This window comes from Anguilla rostrata, chromosome 12 (genome assembly GCF_018555375.3).
Source record: "Anguilla rostrata isolate EN2019 chromosome 12, ASM1855537v3, whole genome shotgun sequence".
Lineage (NCBI taxonomy): Eukaryota > Metazoa > Chordata > Actinopteri > Anguilliformes > Anguillidae > Anguilla > Anguilla rostrata.
Window position 1 is genome coordinate 18,656,775 of NC_057944.1, and position 20,976 is coordinate 18,677,750.

Sequence of the window (20,976 nt, forward strand, 5' to 3'; positions counted from 1 at the left end):
AGTGAAATAAGTGAAAATAGCCTCTCCATAAGAGCATATCCCTTTCCAAACGGATAAGACAACTACTTAAAAGACAGATCAATTAAAGATTAATGCAGTTCTACCAGAGCAAGCCAGTGGAGAACCACTCCATTGGTGCCCATCAATATTCTTCAGAAGGGTTAAAGACGGGCATAACGTGACTGAAGGAACCAGTCTCTAGAGGGGCCAGGGCTGTGCACTCTATAAAACTGTGTGACGTGGATGCCAAGCAGTGAATTTGGGGATGTCTGTGGCAGGGATGAGGCCCGTGCTCTCTTTGTGTCTGAACCTGGCCCTGGCCTGGGCCTCTGCTTCTCCTCAAACAGTCTGCCGACTGCGGGAGCGTTTCCGTCTGAATGGGATGTACCGCAAGGGTGACGTGGTTCTTGGGGGGCTGTTTGAGATGCACTTCCAGACAGTGTTTCCTGAGCTGTCTTTCACATCCAAGCCAGAACAGCCATGGTGTGAGAGGTGAGTTGCTCTGCTTCCAAACTTCAAGAGACAACCAGTCAGACATGGGTGCACACACACACACACACACACACACACATATATATATATATATATATATATATATATATATATATAGACACAAATACACAAACACCTTTACACCAATACACATTGAAAGACAAACAGACATATAATACACAGCAAGGCATTTTGAACAAAAGTTACTGAATATCATGCACTGGTGTTTTCACATGAAATACTGTTTTATGTGATAACAGATACTTATACATTAAATACATATTCATTTCTGCTTCTATGTGAAACATGTGCATGCACACACTTGTAATTTCACATTTTAATCAATGAATGAAATAATTAGGTCTTAGATAATATATGTCATAATTTTGGGATTAAACAAACATGAAAATAAAGTAATAGACTTGACATTAAATTATTTCATTGCCCAGTTTTCATTTCTCCTCTGTCAGGCTTGATTATGCAGCGTTCCAGGCAGTGCAGACCATGGTCTTTGCGATTGAAGAAATCAACAAAAACCCAGACCTGCTGCCCAACACCACCCTGGGATTCCATCTCTATGACAACTGCGTGACGCTTGGTGTTGCATTCCGTGCAGCCACAGCGCTGGTCAGTGGTACAGAGGAGTCCTTCTCTGACTTGGGATGCACAGGTTCTCCCCCCGTTCTGGGCATGGTGGGTGATTCAAGCTCCACCAACTCCATCGCCATCTCCAGTGTGCTGGGCCTGTTTCGTGTTCCCATGGTACTGTATGACAGAGGACCAATCCTGGTCCACAGCCAACATGAGTTTTTAGCTCCCTGAATCGCAGAGGAGGGGGATATTGAAACTGACCATGATGGCACTTCATCGTTAAATTTAGGAATTCAAAAATGAACTGGAGTAAGCCTGTCCAGACACTGTAATATTCATAAGATAAATACGTGAGTTTGTAAAACTACATCAGAAATGAATGGGATTCTCCCCTAGAAATAAATTTTGTTTTAAAGCCTATTTCATTATGCCATCAAGGGTCAGATAACAAGACCTGCTGTATTTCTGTGGCTTGAGATCACATCCCTGTTTATTTATTGATGCACTTTTCATCCTTATGTTATTTAGAGCAACACCAGTGCCTTTTTAAAATGTATGTTTCAGCAGAGCTGCCACCATAATGCTTGACTCTGAAAAATGTGCATGTTTTCAAGTTATGATGCTTTAGTTTATTTTACCATTATGTGTAAATTTAATCTATTTTATCTCTGTGGAAAAAAGATTATCCAAGAGACAATAACATTATAAATTTAAAAATAAATGAACAAATTTACATTTACAAATGAACAAAAGTACAACATTTGTTTTATTAAGGTAGTTGAGGACTAATGAAGGCAGTCATAATTTTTACTTTAAAGTGTGTGGTTAAAAGCAAACCTGCCTGCCCTGGAACACTGACCTGCCTGTGACCTTCATGTCTCTGGTCACTGTGTGAGGGATACATTATTTACAGCTTGGCTCTGCTTTATATAAAAGCTTACTATGGTAAAGGTGTAGGCTGTAAAATGCAGGTGTTTGAGGAGAGCAGGGTCAGCCACAGTACAGTGCCCTGGAGCAGTTATGGGGTTCAGTGCCTTCCTCAAAGGCACTTTGGCAGTGTTGGATGGTACCAAAGCTGTTCCACCAGCTACTCTCCAGTTGCTAGTCCACAACCCTCCTGGCCATGCCAGTGAACGAATCAAAACCCTTCTGGATTTCAGTTGGCCTCTAAGCCACGTGCTGCCCCTGTTAGTGGCTTCATGTCATTCTTCTTTCCCCAGGTGAGCTACTGTGCCACATGTTCCTGCCTGAGTGACAGACTGAAGTATCCCTCCTTCTTCAGAACCATCCCCAGTGATGCCTTCCAGGTCAGAGCCATGGTGCAGATCCTAGAGCGGTACGGCTGGAAGTGGGTGGGATTCCTCTTCAGCAATAGCGATTATGGGGTTCACGCGGCCCAGGCCTTCCACCAGGAGGTCAGCCGCTTTGGCTGTGTGGCCTTCTCCGAAATGCTGCCCAGCGACAACGACCAAGCTGAGGTGCAACGGATTGTGGGCATCATTCGCCGCTCCACAGCGAAGGTGGTGGCAGTGTTTTCCACGGAGGCAAACCTGCTTTCCCTCACTGAGGAAATCGTCCTGCAGAACCTAACGGGGCGACAGTGGATTGCCAGTGAGGCCTGGGCCACCTCGACTATAATACTCACACCTGAGAAGCTTCCCTTCCTGGGCGGGGCCCTGGGCATCGCCATTCGTAGGGGAGATATCCCAGGGCTCCAGGACTTCCTGCTTAGTCTCCGCCCTGACTTTGAGCCTGGCAACAACATGGTGAACATGTTTTGGGAGGAGATGTTCAGCTGTAGCTTCAAAGCAGACTCCCCCGGCAGGGTGTGCACGGGACAGGAGAGTCTGGAGGGCACAGAGTCAGCGTACAGTGACGTGTCAGCACTCAGGCACTCTTACAATGCTTACAAAGCAGTGTACGCCCTGGCACATGCCCTGCATGATCTGCTGCAGTGCACACCTGGGACAGGGCCCTTCCCAGGACACTCCTGTGCTGAGCTGCACACTCTGCAACCCTGGCAGGTCAGAAACATTCTTAGACATTCTGAGAATGATAAATGATGCGGGCTTGAGAAGAGGTTTCATAGAGCGAAATATCTCAATTAATAAGAACAAACTTAAGTGTGACCGTTTTTTTTTTTAATTCGAAACAATAACTTCATTCACATGGCAAGTGATAAATAAGCCCCCTTTCCTTTTCTACAACAGCAGTATTTCATAGTGGTAATATAGGAATTCCTGAAACCTACAGTATGTTACTTTAGGTCATTTTTAATATGATGTACAGCACCGCACATTTTATAATGATTGTTTTCCCTCCTATTATGTCCCCAACCCCCTTTCAGCATGTGGTAGCATTTGGCTCACAGCTCTTTCTTCTTACATATTTAGGAACAAATGGCTTCTCTCTCTCTTATGAATGCTCCTCTATTTGCCCCATGTATAGCTGCTGCACTACATGCAAAGTGTTAAATTTACCACCAGCTTTGGTGACCAAGTGTCCTTTGATGAAAATGGTGATGCCCTGGCCATCTATGATGTGATGAACTGGCAGAGGACAGCAGACGGGACCGTCAGAGCCGTGACAGTTGGGGTGTTTGACGAATCCGCCCCTCCTGGACAGAAGCTTCAGATGGAGGAAGGAAAGATCTTCTGGAATTTTGAGTCACATGAAGTGAGCAACTCTCTCTCTTTACTCTTTACTGTAAAACTGTGCTCTTCTCTCTGCATAGCTTTCATTCAGCTGGACTGAGCCAGTTCAGTGACTCCCTGGTGCTTAGTGCATAAACTGCAACAGTTCTGTTTAGGCAGCACACATGCAAGGCTCTAAAAGCACAAAGTGCATTTAGGGTGTGGGCAGGCTAACTTTTGCTAGTTTCACAGCGGATAGTTCAAGTGCAAAGTAAGCACAATGTCCAAAAGGGCTGGACAAAACAGCTGGACTTAATGGTTTAATAAATTAATAGGTGTGTCTCAGGCTTAACGTGTGATAAACCAATCAGTGTCATTTTCCATTCCCTTTAAAGCTAACTGTGTTTGTTCCTAACTGAGTCAGCAAGACTTTGAAAAGACAAATACATCTTTGTATTTCTATTTGAAAATGTAGTTAAATACATATTTGAAGTATTTTCAAATACATTTACACATTAAATAATTTGTATTTGATTTATTTTAATTATTTTCATGGAAAACCAAATACTTTTCCAAATAGTATTAATAAAATGAATTCCCTTAAAGAAATACTTTCCTGGGTAACCAAATACTTTTTCGAACAGCATTTAGAGCCTTTTAAAAATACATTATAAATACAAATACAATTTTTAAATATTTTGAAATATTTCTGTGATAGACAACAGAAATGACTGAGCCAGCAACAATGTAGGCTTCATACTGAAGGGGGTATCCCAGAGTTCTTAGTGCAATCTTTGTGAGTGTCCCTCAATGCGATGTCAGCAAGTTATAATACTTAAGGAACTCCAGGGGAACAACTAGGGGCTAGGGGTTGAATTTGGATTATGGGCAAGGGTAGCTTACGCTGGCAATTTTAAACAACCCATGCGCTTCCTCTAACAGACAGTAGCCTATACATGTCATTGCCTGAGGCAAACTCAGACTTGCCAGTTAATTTGTACCCATGCAATAAAAGTTAGTGGCTGTTTACTGTATTTCCTTTTTTTCTGTTGTCAGAGTGTTCAACAGCCATATGTACAGTTCCATCTTTTACATTTTGTAAGGTTAGACACTGATAAAATAGAATTCAGCTATGCATATTCACTACCAATTAACAATGGAAATCGGTACAACTGTGGTAGTGAACTGGGGTCGTCAGCAGTCACTTGATGCATTCTCATCAAAATACTGTCCTCTAATTTAAAAAAATGCTTAACTTTCAGAGCTGATAGGTTCTTGCATATCCAGTGCTTTTCAAGTCTTTCAACACCTTGGTACATTTGTACATGTTGCACTTATGTTGTGAAAGTACTTTCAAATAATTTCATTAAATCAAACACTTTGTATTTGAAAATTCAGTATTTTAAATGTTTTTTTTTTTTTTTTTAAAGACATATTTGAAGGTAATTGCAAATACATGCAAATGCTCCTTAAATGTATTTAAATACTTAGTATTTGTAAATGCTAAATTTCAAATAATTTCCAAACAAGTATTATATATGTATGTATAAAATGAATTATGTACTTTAAATATGTATTTGTCCTAGGTCTGACTTCGATGGTCTAATTCGTATTAATATTACGACTAACCATCCATTACAACATGTTTTATTTTCATTGTGTATTCTTATATGTACATGTAATAATAATCTTTCACAACATAATCTTGATATGCTATGCATGTTTGTGCATGCCACTGTGTGTAACAGACAGGAGGGTGTATTGGTGTTGCAAACCACCTATGTAGACACATAACTAAGCTAATATTGTCCTGAGTGCAAGATAGAGCCCTCAGTCACATACAGAATTTTGTCCTTTGTAAAGACTACCCAATAGTAGTGCATGTGCTGATCAACAGAACTGTGTCATAAATATAGAGAATGTCACTATTCTTATGATGAGAACTTCCACCAGCACCCGCACTCCATCTGTAGTGAGCCCTGCCCCCCAGGCACCAGGAGGGCAATAAGGAAGGGCGAGCCAGTCTGCTGCTTTGACTGCCTTCCCTGTGCAGATGGGGAGATCAGCAACCAGACAGGTCAGTGCACCCACAGGGCAGAGAACAAAACATTTCTCTGAGAAGAAAATTCTCAGTTACAATAAAGATGCCATGTCCTGGTGATTTTTTCAGCCACCAGGGCTTCAGGAACTCATACAGTCTGATCTAATCTAAGTTTATATCTCATAGACTGGGCTGCCTGCAGGATGTTGTTTCTTTTATATGTCAGAGCCTCACAATTGAAAACTAATTCTCATCTGAGGCTTCTCACAAACCCTAGACACAAGCATCAATACCCCCTGCTCCCCCCCTCCCCTCTGCTTTTTTTGGTTACAGGTATGTTATTAGTTTCCACTCTTCTCTCACAGATTCCAGCGAGTGCTACAGGTGTCCAGTGGACTTTTGGTCAAACCAACTTCGAGATCGATGTGTACCCAAGGAAATCGAGTTCCTCTCCTTCCATGAACCCCTGGGGATCTCCCTGACAACTATCTCAGTGTTGGGGGCGTGTATCTGCGGAGTTACCCTGTCCGTGTTTGCCCGTCACAGTAACACACCGGTGGTTAAGGCCAACAATTCTGAGCTGAGCTTCCTGCTGTTACTGTCACTCACACTGTGCTTCCTGTGCTCCCTGCTGTTCATTGGCCAGCCTCAACGGTGGACGTGCCAGCTGAGGCATGCTGCATTCGGGATCAGTTTTGCCCTCAGCATCTCCTGCATCCTGGTCAAGACCATCGTGGTGGTGATGGCCTTCAAGGCCGCGCGACCAGGCGGGAACACGATGAAGTGGTTTGGTGTACAGCAGCAGAGGGGCACTGTGCTGGCCTTCACCATCATCCAGGCAGTGATCTGCGTGGCATGGCTGACCGCTGCTTCACCGGTGCCCTTCAAAAACACCCGCTTACAGAACTCTAAGATCATCTATGAGTGTGCGGTTGGGTCAATAGCCGGGTTCAGTGCTCTGCTGGGCTACATTGGCCTGCTGGCGGCCATCAGCTTGCTGCTGGCCTTCCTGGCAAGGAATCTGCCTGACAACTTCAATGAGGCCAAGTTCATCACCTTCAGCATGCTCATCTTCTGTGCCGTCTGGATCGCCTTTGTCCCCGCCTATGTCAGTTCTCCAGGAAAGTACTCAGATGCAGTGGAGATATTTGCCATCCTGGCCTCCAGCTTCGGGCTCCTGGGAGCAATATTTGCCCCAAAATGCTACATTATCCTGCTGCATCCAGAGAAAAACACAAAGAAGGCCCTGATGGGACGAGATGCCCCAAAGCAGTGAATGTTTTTTTCATACTTTTTAATTTAATTACCGTTATAAATCAATGAACTTATCGGTTTTAAATATATATTGAAATATGACCTGAACTTAAATGATGTAAATCCAATTACATGCATCAACAAAAAAGCAATAAAGATTGATTTTTTATTGAGTATTCCTTAATTCCAGTGATTGAAATGTAATCAGCGTAATATAGTGGCCAGGATCCTGAGATTGGTCAACTCTAACATTCAGTGCACCTGCAACCAGTGCCACCATTGTTGCATAAGTCATCCATTTAAAAAACACCCCCTTCCCACAGTCTCATCTGAAGTTACACTCTCCAAGCATGACACGCTAGATAATAGAGTCTATCTGGGAGTAAATAAATATAGTCTTTACCACCAAAAATTCATATTCTGTCATAGCAAGATAAACTCAACAACAGCCCTGAAGTATACAGCTGGTCATTTTGGCCGGCCCTTTGAAAAAATGACTTTATTTTTAAAAATGTTCCTTTTTCCGTGAGTCAAGTGGATTTACTTGTGATACACTAAATACGAGCAATTTATTATAATGAAATCTGTTATCTGACATGAAATAATTTAACAGCTGTTAACTTTTTGGGAGATATGCGTTTGTGGTGTTATAATGTAGGCAGGGTATGAATTTCCGTTGAACGTGGGGAGCGCAGTCCCCCTTGTTATGCAACACGGGAAATTCTGTACAACAAAATGCATTAATTACACAAGAGGGAACATTCTTAATACACCAGATTTGACCTGAACTGGAACATTGCCAAAACATGGTGGATGGTTGAATGTTATTTTAATGTCGTCCCATCCCCATACAAGAAAACATTACATACAGTAGAGTACAGAAAAACATACAGTGTGAGAGTTAATGATTACACATTTAGGTACTGTACCACATTGTGCGATAATGTTTTTGCATTGTTTTTTTTGTTTTTTTAATCTGATATCAATATTTAATCTTAAACCTTCGTAAGGGGAACATTTATATGCCTTATAATGAACAAAAAGCATTTTATTCATTTTTGGAGAGATTTTGCATATGTTTCTAGACCCCTAGATATTTTAGGCCACTGTACTGACTGAAAGCTTGTAATTCCCACTTGAAAATGATGCAGCAGTGAGTTGATTTGTGAAAACAGTTGATTTGTAGTGAAATGCATGATTATGTTGTGATTTGCAGCAATGCATAATTTAGACATTTTGGATAGATTTGGGGACACTGGGTAACCTGTTTACTTTTTGCTTCATAGATCTTTAGTAGTTCTACATATTCACCCTTAGATTTTTCCGCACTTGTGGTCAAGGAGTTTTTTATCCAGGACATGTATAGTTTAACCTGTTTTATATATGGAATTCTCAGTATTTCATTGCAAACTAGAAAATTGCATTTCTGGAATTGTATTGCTGCCGAAATTATGAATATAAACTGATCTAAGTTAGTATTGAAAATGGCACCAATGTCCTGCTTCATTTAAGCCATTTTATAAGTGTCTGTGATGCTCACATCTTGAGTTATAAAGCTTTAAATAGGGTATCCCCTAAATGGGCAAGGATTGGCCAGATTTGACATGTGCACAAAGGGGTTAATCAGTATTTCAAGAACCTGTCAACTCACAATCGTTCCATTTGCAAGAGTTGCATTTTATTGCCCATATTTATTCCCTGTTAGTGTTTAAGCTTTCAGCGGGAAAATTCAAATATCAACAATGTGGTCAGTGGTCAGTATGTAAAAAATAACTGTAGCATCAAATCTGTATAATATTTAAATCGTTTGTTATAAACTCTCCATACAAATCATGCTCATATACTGTTTATTTTATTAATGGAATACTATGCAGGATTTTTAACTTGAAAATATAATAAAATAGCCTAATGCTAAGGCATATCTATGATGTATTGGCAATCTCTGTCTTTACGCACTTTCACCGAATTTGTGCACCTTTACTTGTATTTATTATTCTAAAATGTGTACTTTTTTGGGGGGTGGCACTCTTTTCTGTGGTGGGAGTGGTGGGGGTGGCAGCAGAGCCAGCAGTTCTGGGATCAGATATCAATGGAGTGTTTGTTGCTATAGTTAGCTATGCGCTAATGGCCCAGTTACAGCTTGGCTGGGGTTGAGTTTTGTTCCCCTTAATGGACTAGTATGTAAAACTGTGAAAGTATTCAACTAAGCAGCTAAAAAAAACTAAATCTAGCCATTAACATACGGTAGAGCAATAAGTCATAGATTATTTTATTGTTAATGGAGAATGCCCCATGCGTGCCTTTGTTGTTGTCAAATCATAAAATTATTTGCATTTTAATGATTCACATTTTAAAGTTTAAATAATTTCTTCCTTAGGGTCATCTCTGTAAAAATGAAATGATTAATAAAGATTGAGGCAATTAGCCTTAATTTAAATTGTTATTTACAATAATTCCCTGTTTTTTAAAATTAAATATCTTGGACAATAATAGGAGGGTAGAAAAAAAGCTCCAACAGTATCTTAAAAGAACTGAACTGTTTTGATAGGTAATATGGTTTAGGTAACCATGTGATTGTTTTCCTGGATTTCTTGAGCCTTAGTAAAAACCTTACTGCAACTAAACTTGTGTGAAACTGACTGTCATGAGAAGTCCTCAGATTTGGGGACCACTGAGGCCCCCGTCGGGGTCCGGATCCGTTTATATCCATACATACATTCAACTAAAATCAGGATGGTGAATGAAAGTCAGCCTAGCAAGAAAACCATTTCTTCACCAAAGAAGACCTCGTTTTCCAACTTTAAATTGCTAAAATGTTAAATCAAAAGGTTCCATTTAGAGATGATCTATAACGGAGATATTCCAACTGCATGAACATCTTGTGTCAACATTCATTTTACAACAGCACTTGAACTTGATTAACATTTAACAACTTTGAACAATATTTTTATAATAGTGTAATGTGTGATACATATCACAGTGGGGATATAGTTTTTACAAATGCAAGAAATGATGTAGCCTAGTAGTACAGTACACAGAAAGTGTGTAGCTAGCGTTAATTGTTTTATATTGACAGAACATTGTAACCCACTTAGTTGCATTGATATTGATGTAGCAAAAGTTACCTCAGAGAACAGGCAACTGTATCAGCCTTAGCCAGCTGCTAATTATTCATACCAAAGTGCAAACACAGTATCACACCCTCACATAATCGACATGGCGTTAGGCTTCACAGTCGGATACAGACAGCTTTGCTAATTTGATGCTGGAAATAATGTGTTAAACCATGGAAACCACATTCACATCGATAGCTAGCAAATAGGTAATTTACTCCTACAGTGTTGCCTCCTCAAAATACGTTCTGGACCGATGGCAGCTTGAGATGCTGGACTCAAGGGTTCCAGAGACTACCAGCAAAGATACGTCCAAAATGTCCTTTGTCGCACATTGAAAAGTCATTCCGGCTCCTCAGGGGACGTAAGTTTTTATGACGTCTTTTTATGACGTCTTCTGAACGCCCGTGTTGACGTCCACATGACCTCTGTACAAGGTTAAAAATTAGTTCAAAATGTGATCATTGTGGACGTCTTTTCAACTTCTTATAAATGTCTCTCTCTCGATTGTTCCCGTTAGGGGTTGCCACAGCGGATCAGCTGATCCGCATATTTGTTTTGGCATATGCTTTACACTGGATGACCTTCCTGACGCAACCCTCCAATTTATCCGGGCTTGGGAATGCATTGGCTTGCACATCCCCAGTGGCTGGGTTGGAGCATTGGCCGGGAAACAAACCCAGGCTTCCAGCGTGGCAGGCAAGAGCTCTACCACTGAGCCACCAATGCTCGCCGCCTTTTAACGTAGAATTAATACATCCATGTAATATTCTGTGCTTGCACACTAGCTGTGTTTCCAAGTCTGCAACAGATACAATCAAAAAGACAAGTGGAAACTGAAGACCTATCGCCATAGTGCTGACGAATGACATCCCAGAGGCTTCAGACTGGCAAAAATCACACTGACTGCAATACCTTACAAACCACATTGCACCCATCCTATAAATCACACACACCCTCTTCGTGAATTTATCATGTGACTGAAAGTAATGCCCATTGGACACACATACAAAGAAAAATGGCAAAAGGACCTTGCAATTAAGTCACAGGGGGCACTGCGATTGGCTGGTTAGCCACGCCATAACCAGCAGATGGTAGCAGATAACCTCTGATCAGTCACAGACAATATAGATTCTCCACGGTGGACTTATAAAACATTGGTCTAAACATCAAAATATAGACAATAAATATTTGTCAAATTTCTCAGAAAAATTCCTTTTTTAAAAAGTCAAACATTAATATAAACCAAAAAACAGTTCATTTGATATATAAAAAGATTATATTCAATATTCAAGATATTGAATACAAATTTCTCAGAAGAATTCCTTTTTAAAAAGTCAAACATTAATATAAACAAAAAAACAGTTCATTTGATGTATAAAAAGATTATAGTCAATATTCTAGATATATAGAAAGAGTAAGAAAGAAATGCAAAAGAGAGTTATAGAGAGAGAGAGGGAAGGGAGAAAGAGAGAGAGAGCAGGGACTGTCACCTGCTGCATGTGACTGCCATCTACAGGCCGCTCAGTGTATTGTAAATTACATCTCGGAATGGACCTGCAGTTGAGGCCCTATCCTCTCTCTACAGCACCAACAGGAGGTGAGGACGCCACTGTTCCACTGTCAGCAGTGCTGCTGAAACCCGGTGGGACTATCATTATACATGACATCAGCAGGAAGCTCTATACAGCTACTGGCACAGTCTGGCACTTTAATATGCATAGTTTTGGTAGTAGTTGACCCATGAAAAATAACAAAGTGTTAAAAGTGAAATAAGAGAAAATAGCCTCTCCATAAGAGCAGCTCCCTTTTAAAAACACACAAGATAAAAAAACACAGATCAATTAAAGATTAATGCAGTTCTACCAGAGCAAGCCAGTGGAGAGCCACTCCAGTGGTGCCCAGCAGTATCCTTCAGAAGGGTGAAAGACAGGCACAACGTGACTGAAGGAACCGGTCTCTAGAGGGGCCAGGGCTGTGCACTCTATAAAAGTGTGTGACGTGGATGCCAAGCAGTGAATTCGGGGATGTCTGTGGCAGGGATGAGGCCCATGCTCTCTTTGTGTCTGAACCTGGCCCTGGCCTGGGCCTCTGCTTCTGCTCAGACAGTCTGTCGACTCCGGGAGCATTTCCATCTGAACGGGATGTACCACAAGGGGGACGTGGTTCTTGGGGGGCTGTTTGAGGTGCACTTCCTGACAGTGTTCCCTGAGCTGTCTTTCACGTCCAAGCCAGACCAACCAAGGTGTGAGAGGTGAGTTGCTCTGCTTCAACTACGAGACAAGCAGTCATACATGGGTGCAAACACACACACACACACACACACACACACATATATATATATATATATATACACTCACCGGCCACTTTATTAGGTACACCGGTTCAACTGCAAACTGCACCCGTTAACGCACATATCTAATCAGCCAACCCCGTGGCAGCAACTCAATGCATTTAGGCATGTAGACATGGTCGAGACGATCTGCTGAAGTTCAAACCAAGCATCAGAATGGGGAAGAAAGGTGATTTAAGTGACTTTGAACGTTGCATGGTTGTTGGTGCCAGACAGACTAGTTTGAGTATTTCAGAAACTGCTGATCTACTGGGATTTTCACGCACAACCATCTTTAGGGTTTACAGAGAATGGTCTGAACAAGAGAAAATAACCAGTGAGCAGCAGTTCTCTGGGCGAAAATGCCTTGTTGATGGCAGAGGTCAGAGGAGAATGGCCAGACTGGTTTGAGCTGATAGAAAGGCATCAGTAACTCAAATAACCACTCGTTACAACCGAGGTATGCAGAAGAGCATCTGTAAACGCATAACATGTCGAACCTTGAAGCAGATGGGCTACAGCAGCAAAGGACCACCCGGTACTATATATATATATATATATATATATATATATATATATATATATATATATATACATGCATACACAAATACACAAACACCTTTACACTAATACACATTGACAGACAAACTGTAGTTGAATATCAACAGTAAGGCATTTTGAGTCACAGAATATCATGCACAGGTATTTTCCCATAAAATACTGTTTTATGTGATCACATATTTCATAATTATGCATGCAATACATATTGGTTTCTTTCTGAAACATGTGCATGCACACTACGTTTGTAATTTCACATTTTAATCCCGGATTGAAATAATTACGTTTTAGATAATTACGCATAATTTCATGATTAATTTCATCATCTCTCCTCTGACAGGCTTGATTTTCCAGGGGTCCAGGCAGTGCAGACCATGGTCTTTGCGATTGAAGAAATCAACAAAAACCCAGACCTGCTGCCCAACACCACCCTGGGATTCCATCTCTATGACAACTGCGTGACGCTTGGTGTTGCATTCCGTGCAGCCACAGCGCTGGTCAGCGGTACAGAGGAGTCCTTCTCTGACTTGGGATGCACAGGTCCACCCCCGGTTCTGGGCATGGTGGGTGATGCAAGCTCCACCCACTCCATCGCCATCTCCAGTGTGCTGGGCCTGTTTCGTGTTCCCATGGTACTGTATGACAGAGGAACAATCCTGGTCCACAGCCTACCTGCGCTTTTAGCTCCCTGAATCACCATGATGGCACTTTGTCAATTCAGGAATTCATTTCATTCATGCATTTAGGAATTCAAAAATGAACTGGAGTATGCCTGTCTAGACACTGTAATATCGGTAAGATAAATACGTGAATTTGTAAAACTACATCAGCTTGAATTGAATGGGATTCTCCCCTAGAAATAAATTACAGAACTCAGATCAACAGAACAAAAGTTGCTTTTGTTTTAAAGCCTATTTCATCATGCCATCAAGGGTCAGATAACAAGACCTGCTGTATTTCTGTGGCTTGAGATCACATCCCTGTTTATTTATGTATGCACTTTTCATTCTTATTTTATTTAGAACAACACCAGTGCCTTTTTTAAATGTATGTTTCAGCAAAGCAGCCACCATAATGCTTGTCTTCAAGTTCTGTTGATTTAGTTTATTTTACCACATTTACGACATTTTACCTGTCGTGTTTCATCTCTCTGGAAAAATGATTTGCCAAAAGACAATAACTTTATAAATTAACAATAAATTAACAAATCTAAGCAAGTACAACATTTTGTTTTATTAAGGTAGTTGAGGACTAATGAAGGCAGTCATAACTAAATATAACTAAAGTATGTGGTTAAAAGCAAACCTGCCTGCCCTGGAGCACTGACCTGCCTGTGACCTTCATGTCTCTGGTCACTGTGTGAGGAATACATTCTTTACAGCTGGCTCTGCTTTATATAAAAGCTTACTATGGTAAAGGTGTAGGCTATAAAATTCAGGCGTTTGAGGAGGGCAGGGTCAGCCACTGTACAGTGCAGTGGAGCAGTAATGGGGTTCAGTGCCTTGCTCAAAGGCACTTTTGCTGTGTTGGAGGGCACCAAAGCTGTACCACCAGTGACCTTCCAGTTGCTAGTCCACAACCATCCTGGCCATGCCAGTGATCGAACTACAACCCTTCCGGATTTCAGTTGGCCTCGAAGCCACGTGCCGCCCCTGTTAGTAGCTCCCTGTTTTTTACGAGGGCACTTTGGCGTTGTTGGTCGTCACCAAAGTTGTACGACCCCCCTCTCTCCGGGTGCTAGTCCACAACTGGAATACACCTTGCGGCCTATGCCAGTGATGGAACCACCACCCTTCATAATTTCATTTGGCCTCTTTTACCTTTAAGCCACCTGCCGCCCCTGTTAGTTCCTTCATGTCTTTCTTTGTCCCCCAGGTGAGTTACTTTGCCACATGTTCCTGCCTGAGTGACAGACAGCAGTATCCCTCCTTCTTCAGAACCATCCCCAGTGATGCCTTCCAGGTCAGAGCCATGGTGCAGATCCTGCAGAGGTACGGCTGGAAGTGGGTGGGACTCCTCTTTAGCGATGATGATTATGGGGTGCATGCAGCCCAATCCTTCCACCAGGAGGTCAGCCGCTTTGGCTGTGTGGCCTTCTCCGAAATGTTGCCCAGCAACAACGACCAAGCTGAGGTGCAACGGATTGTGGGCATCATTCGCCGCTCCACAGCGAAGGTGGTGGCAGTGTTTTCCACGGAGGCAAACCTGCTTTCCCTCGCTGAGGAAATCAGCATGCAGAACCTGACGGGGCGACAGTGGATTGCCAGTGAGGCCTGGGCCACCTCGACCATCTTACTCATACCTGAGATGTTGCCCTTCCTGGGCGGAGCCCTGGGCATCGCCATTCGTAGGGGAGATATCCCGGGGCTCCAGGACTTCCTGCTCAGTCTTCGCCCTGACTTTGACCCTGGAAACAACATGGTGAACATGTTTTGGGAGGAGATGTTCAGTTGTAGGTTCAAAGCAGACTCTCCCGGCAGGGTGTGCACGGGTCAGGAGAGTCTGGAGGGCACAGAGTCAGCATACAGTGACGTGTCTGCGCTCCGGCAGTCTTACAATGTCTACAAAGCGGTGTACGCCCTGGCACATGCCCTGCATGATCTGCTGCTGTGCACGCCTGGGACAGGGCCCTTCCCAGGACACTCCTGTGCTGAGCTGCACACTCTGCAACCCTGGCAGGTCAGAAACATTCTTAGACATTCTGAGAATGATAAATGATGCGGGCTTGAGAAGAGGTTGCGAAATATCTCAATTAATAAGAACAAACTAAAGTGTGTGTATTCTAAAGAATAACTTCATTCACTTGGCATCTGGTAAAAAAGCCCCCTATCCTTTTCTACAACCGCAGTACTTCATAGTAGTAATATAGGAATTCCTGAAACCTACAGTATGTTACTTTAGGTCATTTTTAATATGATGTACAGCACCCCACATTTTATAATGATTGTTTTCCCTCCTATTATGTCCCCAATCCCCTTCCAGCATGTGGCAGCATTTGGCTCACAGCTCTTTCTTCTTACATATTTAGGAACAAATGGCTTCTCTCTCTCTTATGAATGCTCCTCTGTTTGCCCCATGTATAGCTGCTGCACTACATGCAAAGGGTTAACTTTACCACCAGCTTTGGTGACCAAGTGTCCTTTGACAAAAATGGTGATGCCCTGGCCATCTATGATGTGATGAACTGGCAGAGGACAGCAGACGGGACCGTCAGAGCTGTGACAGTTGGGGTGTTTGACGAATCCGCCCCTCCTGGACAGAAGCTCCTGCTGGAGGAAGAAAACATCTTCTGGAATTTTGAGTCACATGAAGTGAGCCCCTCTTCCTCTTTACTTAGTAAAACTGTGCTCTTCTCTCTACATAGCTTTCATTCAGCTGAACTGAGCCAGTTCAGTGACTCCCTGGTGCTTAGTGTGTAAACTGCAACAGTTCTGTTTAGGCAGCACACGTGCATACTTTCAGGGCTCTATTTTAACCTCTTGAACCCTAAGGGGTTTATTTTTTTTATCTTTATTTTTTTTACAGTTTTTTTACATGGTAATTAATGGTCTTAGCACATGTTCGAAAACGCAAAACACAAAGGGTGCATTTAGGGTGTGGGCAGGCTAACTTTTCCTAGTTTCACAGCGTATAGTTCAAGCGCAAAGTGAGCACAATGTTAGAAAGGGCTGGACAAAACAGTTGGACTTAATGGTTTAATAAATTAATAGGTGTGTCTCAGGATTAATGTGTGATAAACCAATAAGTGTCATTTTCTATTCCCTTTAAAGCTAACTGTGTTTGTTCCTAACTGAGTTAACAAGACTTTGAAAAGACAGATTTATCTCTGAGGAAACAACCCTGCTCATGTGCTAGTCCATAAAAATTGTGTAATGTGATGCAAATTTGTTTTCGTTTCTGATTTTTTTCTTAGACATTTAGTTCTCTTTAGAATCGTTTTATTCACTTTTGCAGTAACTGGTGAAATCAGCAGGGTTTTAATTGCCATACTGTAAATTTAATTAAAAGTATGGAAATCTGGTCACGGTTATTTAAAATATGTGAAGAATGAAGAATAGTGTTAAAATGGTGAAATTTGTGTCATGTTGAGATGGAAAAAGCATCGCATGCACAGTGAATCCCCGGGACCATATTTAAAAAACATAGCAATGCATTAAGGTGACTTAAAATGTACAAATAAATGCAATATTTCATTAATCCATGACGTTTGGCAATATTAGGCAACACACAATATGCCTCAAAGAATATTCAGGCAATCTGAGGCCTGCATTATAATGTTCCACTTGACTTATGCCAACATCCAAAAGACATTTTTAGTACTCCAAACCCCTCTCTATTAGGTTATGGTGCTTTTATTTGTGAGTTTTTCATTGTATGAAAATGTATGCACATTACTATAATTGTCTAATTCGGATCAATATTACAACTGACCATCCATTATGACATGATGATTTAATGTTTGTGCATGCCTCTGTGTGTAACAGACAGGATGGTATATGGGTGTTGCGAACCACCTATGTAGGCATATTACTATGTTAATATCGCACCCTTAAAAAAGTAGTGAAACTGCAACATGACTTAAGACCACGTTTTAGTTGGTCATAACGCAAACGGTTTCCACTGCATCAAAATATCAATCAATCAATTAAATTTTATTTATATTGCGTATTTCACAGCCATTGTCACAATACGCTTCACAGACAACCCTGGCCTAAACCCCCACAGGAGCAAGCTTAAAGCAACAGTGGCAAGGAAAAATTCCCTGTGGCAGACGGGAAGAAACCTCAGAAGGAAACAGGCTCAAGGGGGAAACCCATCCTTCCCTGGTCAGCTCAGGGTGTAGATTGGTGACCAACATGGTCAGTCAGGCAGCATGCCAAAAGTTACCATGACGACACCTCATTTTAACACCACACAGCCCACATGGACGCAAGGTCATTTGCTATTTTAACAGTGTAGGTGCTTGAGGGGAAAAAAATAACTACATCTTTCTGAACCTTGCAGATACGCTTACATTTGCATTACCACTGTGTTGTCCTGAGTGCAAGACAGAGCGCATACAGTGTTTTGTCTTGGGTAAAGACCACCCAATAGAGTAGTATATGTGCTGATCAACAGAACTGTGTCATAAATGAAAAGAATGTCACTATTCTTATGATGAAAACTTCCACCAGCCCCCACACTCCATCTGCAGTGAGCCCTGCCCCCCAGGCACCAGGACAGCAATACGGAAGGGTGAGCCAGTCTGCTGCTTTGACTGCCTTCCCTGTGCAGATGGGGAGATCAGCAACCAGACAGGTCAGTGCACCCACAGGGCAGAGAACAAAACATTTCTCTGATAAGAAAATTCTCAGTTACAATAGAGATGCCATGCCCTGGTGATTTTTTCAGCCACCAGGGCTTCAGGACCTCATACAGTCTGATCTAATCTAAGTTTATATCACATAGACTGGGCTGCCTGCAGGATGTTGTTTATTTTTTATATGTCAGAGCCTCACAACTGAAAACTAATTCTCATCTAAGGCCTCTCTCAAACCCTATACACATACACTAATAGCCCCCTGCTCCCCCCTCCCCTCTGCCATTTTTGGGTTACAGGTATGTTATTAGTTTCCACTCCTCTCTCACAGATTCCAGTGAGTGCTACAGGTGTCCAGTGGACTTTTGGTCAAACCAACTTCGAGACCGCTGTGTACCCAAGGAAATTGAGTTTCTCTCCTTCCAGGAACCCCTGGGGATCTCCCTGACAACCATCTCAGTGTTGGGGGCGTGCATCTGCGCAGTTACCGTATCCATATTTGCCCACCACAGGAACACACCAGTTGTGAAGGCAAACAATTCTGAGCTCAGCTTCCTGCTGCTGCTGTCACTCACATTGTGCTTTCTGTGCTCCCTGCTGTTCATTGGCCAGCCCCAACGGTGGACCTGCCAGCTGAGGCATGCTGCATTTGGGATCAGTTTTGCCCTCAGCATCTCCTGCATCCTGGTCAAGACCATCGTGGTGGTGATGGCCTTCAAGGCTGCGCGACCAGGCGGGAATACGATGAAGTGGTTTGGTGTACAGCAGCAGAGGGGCACTGTGCTGGCCTTCACCATCATCCAGGCAGTGATTTGCGTGGCATGGCTGACCGCTGCTTCACCGGTGCCCTACAAAAACACCCGTTTACAGAACTCTAAGATCATCTATGAGTGTGCGGTTGGGTCAATAGCCGGGTTCAGTGCTCTGCTGGGCTACATTGGCCTGCTGGCAGCCATCAGTTTCTTGCTGGCCTTCCTGGCAAGAAATCTGCCTGACAACTTCAACGAGGCCAAGTTCATTACCTTCAGCATGCTCATCTTCTGTGCCGTCTGGATCTCCTTTGTCCCCGCCTATGTCAGCTCTCCAGGAAAGTACTCAGATGCAGTGGAGATATTCGCCATCTTGGCCTCCAGCTTCGGGCTCCTGGGAGCGATATTTGCCCCAAAATGCTACATTATCCTGCTGCATCCAGAGAAAAACACCAAGAAGGCACTGATGGGACGAGATGCTCCAAAGCAGTGAATGTTTTTTTAATACTTATTTAAAATGTCATTGTTATAAATCTATGAACCTATCTGTTTTAAATATGTATTGATATATGACTTGTACTGAAATTATGTAAATCCAATGACATGCACCAACATAAAAGCAATAAAGATCATTGATTTTTATTGAGTATTCATTAATTAGAGTGATTTAAATCTATTCAGCATAATATTGTTATGAACCGGTCTCGGACTGGACCCAAATGCAGGACTCAGAGACAGCAGTAGATGGAATACAAAAAGGGGTTTGAGTACAGACAGAGGGCGGTAGCAACCAGGGCAGACTTGGGACAGGAACCGTGAGGGTAGGTGCAGAGGTCCGGGATCCGGCTTGGCGTGGCGCTGAACAGGCTGTGGCAGGAACCCAGGCAGGCTTGGAGCAGGGCTGTGAGGTTTTGTGGGGAGATCCGGAATCCGGCTTGGCGCTGAACGGAATACCTCCGGTGTCGGTGGCGGAGCTGGGCTGGAGACTGGGAGGCCGGCGAAGGACGGGCTGGATCGGGAGGTTGGAGCTGGGGAGGTAACTGGGGAGAACAGGGGAACACGGACAAGACGCAACGCAGACAACACGTAGGCACGACAGACAGGGGAACACTGAACAAGGTACATGAACAAACAATCTGTGGCCAAGGAAACAGTGCGAGGTGAGGAAACTGAGGAAGGTGCAGAGAAAACGGGGTATAGAAATTAGTGCTAGGCTAGGGTTTAAACGCGATAGCAAGGTGTGCCGCTGGGCAACAAATCAACGATCTGGCAAAGACAGAAACAAAAAGTGTGGCTTTATAGTCTGGTGCTGATTGGAATTAATCAGGGAGGGTGTGAGGAATGCGACCTGAACGAGTGTGAAAATTGCTGAGGGCTGGAAGTGATTAGGGAGTGTATGGGGAAAGATCACACCCACCCTGTGGGGAAAAGCAAAGACATGGTGAGGAACAAAGCACACGGAACAGAAATAACCGGAACACAAGGGAAACCATATGACAACCGAAACACGGGGGCATGACAAATATGGTGAGAAAAACATTCTAACTTCTTCACTCAAGCCCCCCAGTGGTCAGGAGACCTGCATCCTGAGATTGGTCAACTGAAACATTCAGTGCTCTTCCAACCAAACTATGAGTCAAAATAACAAACCCGGTGTTCTAGTTTTATTAGTAGTCGAGACATGACAACTATGGCAAATATGAAGTTTCTAAGAGCTATTATTGTTGCATATGTCATCCATTTAAGAAGCACCCCTTCCCACAGTCAATCTGCAACTACACCCTCCAAGCATGACACGCAAGACAACAGAGTCTATCTGGGCGTTCATAAAAATATTCTTTACCACCAAAAATTCATATTCTGTCATCGCAAGAAAAACTCAACAATAGCCCTAAGGTATATAGTGGTGAAAAA

At 42.7% G+C, this 20,976-nt stretch overlaps 2 protein-coding genes and 1 non-coding gene across 3 annotated transcripts; 2 read left to right on the forward strand and 1 right to left on the reverse strand.

The window, feature by feature from the left end:
• Positions 1-295: 295 nt before the first annotated feature.
• LOC135236007 (extracellular calcium-sensing receptor-like) lies at positions 296-7,134 on the forward strand. The gene is made up of 6 exons (XM_064302127.1): positions 296-492; positions 963-1,254; positions 2,304-3,107; positions 3,532-3,759; positions 5,670-5,793; positions 6,123-7,134. The coding sequence occupies exons 1-6, from the start codon at positions 383-385 to the stop codon at positions 7,031-7,033; spliced, it is 2,469 nt and encodes an 822-aa protein (XP_064158197.1). The 5' UTR covers positions 296-382; the 3' UTR covers positions 7,034-7,134.
• Positions 7,135-10,782: 3,648 nt separating this feature from the next.
• On the reverse strand, positions 10,783-10,853 carry trnag-gcc (transfer RNA glycine (anticodon GCC)). Its single transcript has one exon. It is a non-coding gene; the product is annotated as a tRNA-Gly (tRNA).
• Positions 10,854-12,166: 1,313 nt separating this feature from the next.
• Positions 12,167-20,577, forward strand: LOC135236584 (extracellular calcium-sensing receptor-like). Its single transcript, XM_064303044.1, has 6 exons — positions 12,167-12,378; positions 13,355-13,646; positions 14,890-15,693; positions 16,098-16,325; positions 18,189-18,312; positions 18,645-20,577. Exons 1-6 carry the CDS (start codon positions 12,167-12,169, stop codon positions 19,553-19,555), a joined length of 2,571 nt encoding a protein of 856 aa, XP_064159114.1. The 3' UTR covers positions 19,556-20,577.
• Positions 20,578-20,976: the final 399 nt, after the last annotated feature.

Bases quoted from the DNA above. Each gene is read 5' to 3' on its own strand.
- LOC135236007 (XM_064302127.1), top strand. From the start codon at position 383: ATGTACCGCAAGGGTGACGTGGTTCTTGGGGGGCTGTTTGAGATGCAC. The intron at 493-962 runs GTGAGTTGCTCT...CTCCTCTGTCAG, and splicing joins GAACAGCCATGGTGTGAGAG to GCTTGATTATGCAGCGTTCC. The intron at 5,794-6,122 runs GTCAGTGCACCC...CTTCTCTCACAG, and splicing joins GGAGATCAGCAACCAGACAG to ATTCCAGCGAGTGCTACAGG.
- LOC135236584 (XM_064303044.1), top strand. From the start codon at position 12,167: ATGAGGCCCATGCTCTCTTTGTGTCTGAACCTGGCCCTGGCCTGGGCC. The intron at 12,379-13,354 runs GTGAGTTGCTCT...CTCCTCTGACAG, and splicing joins GACCAACCAAGGTGTGAGAG to GCTTGATTTTCCAGGGGTCC. The intron at 16,326-18,188 runs GTGAGCCCCTCT...AACTTCCACCAG, and splicing joins GGAATTTTGAGTCACATGAA to CCCCCACACTCCATCTGCAG.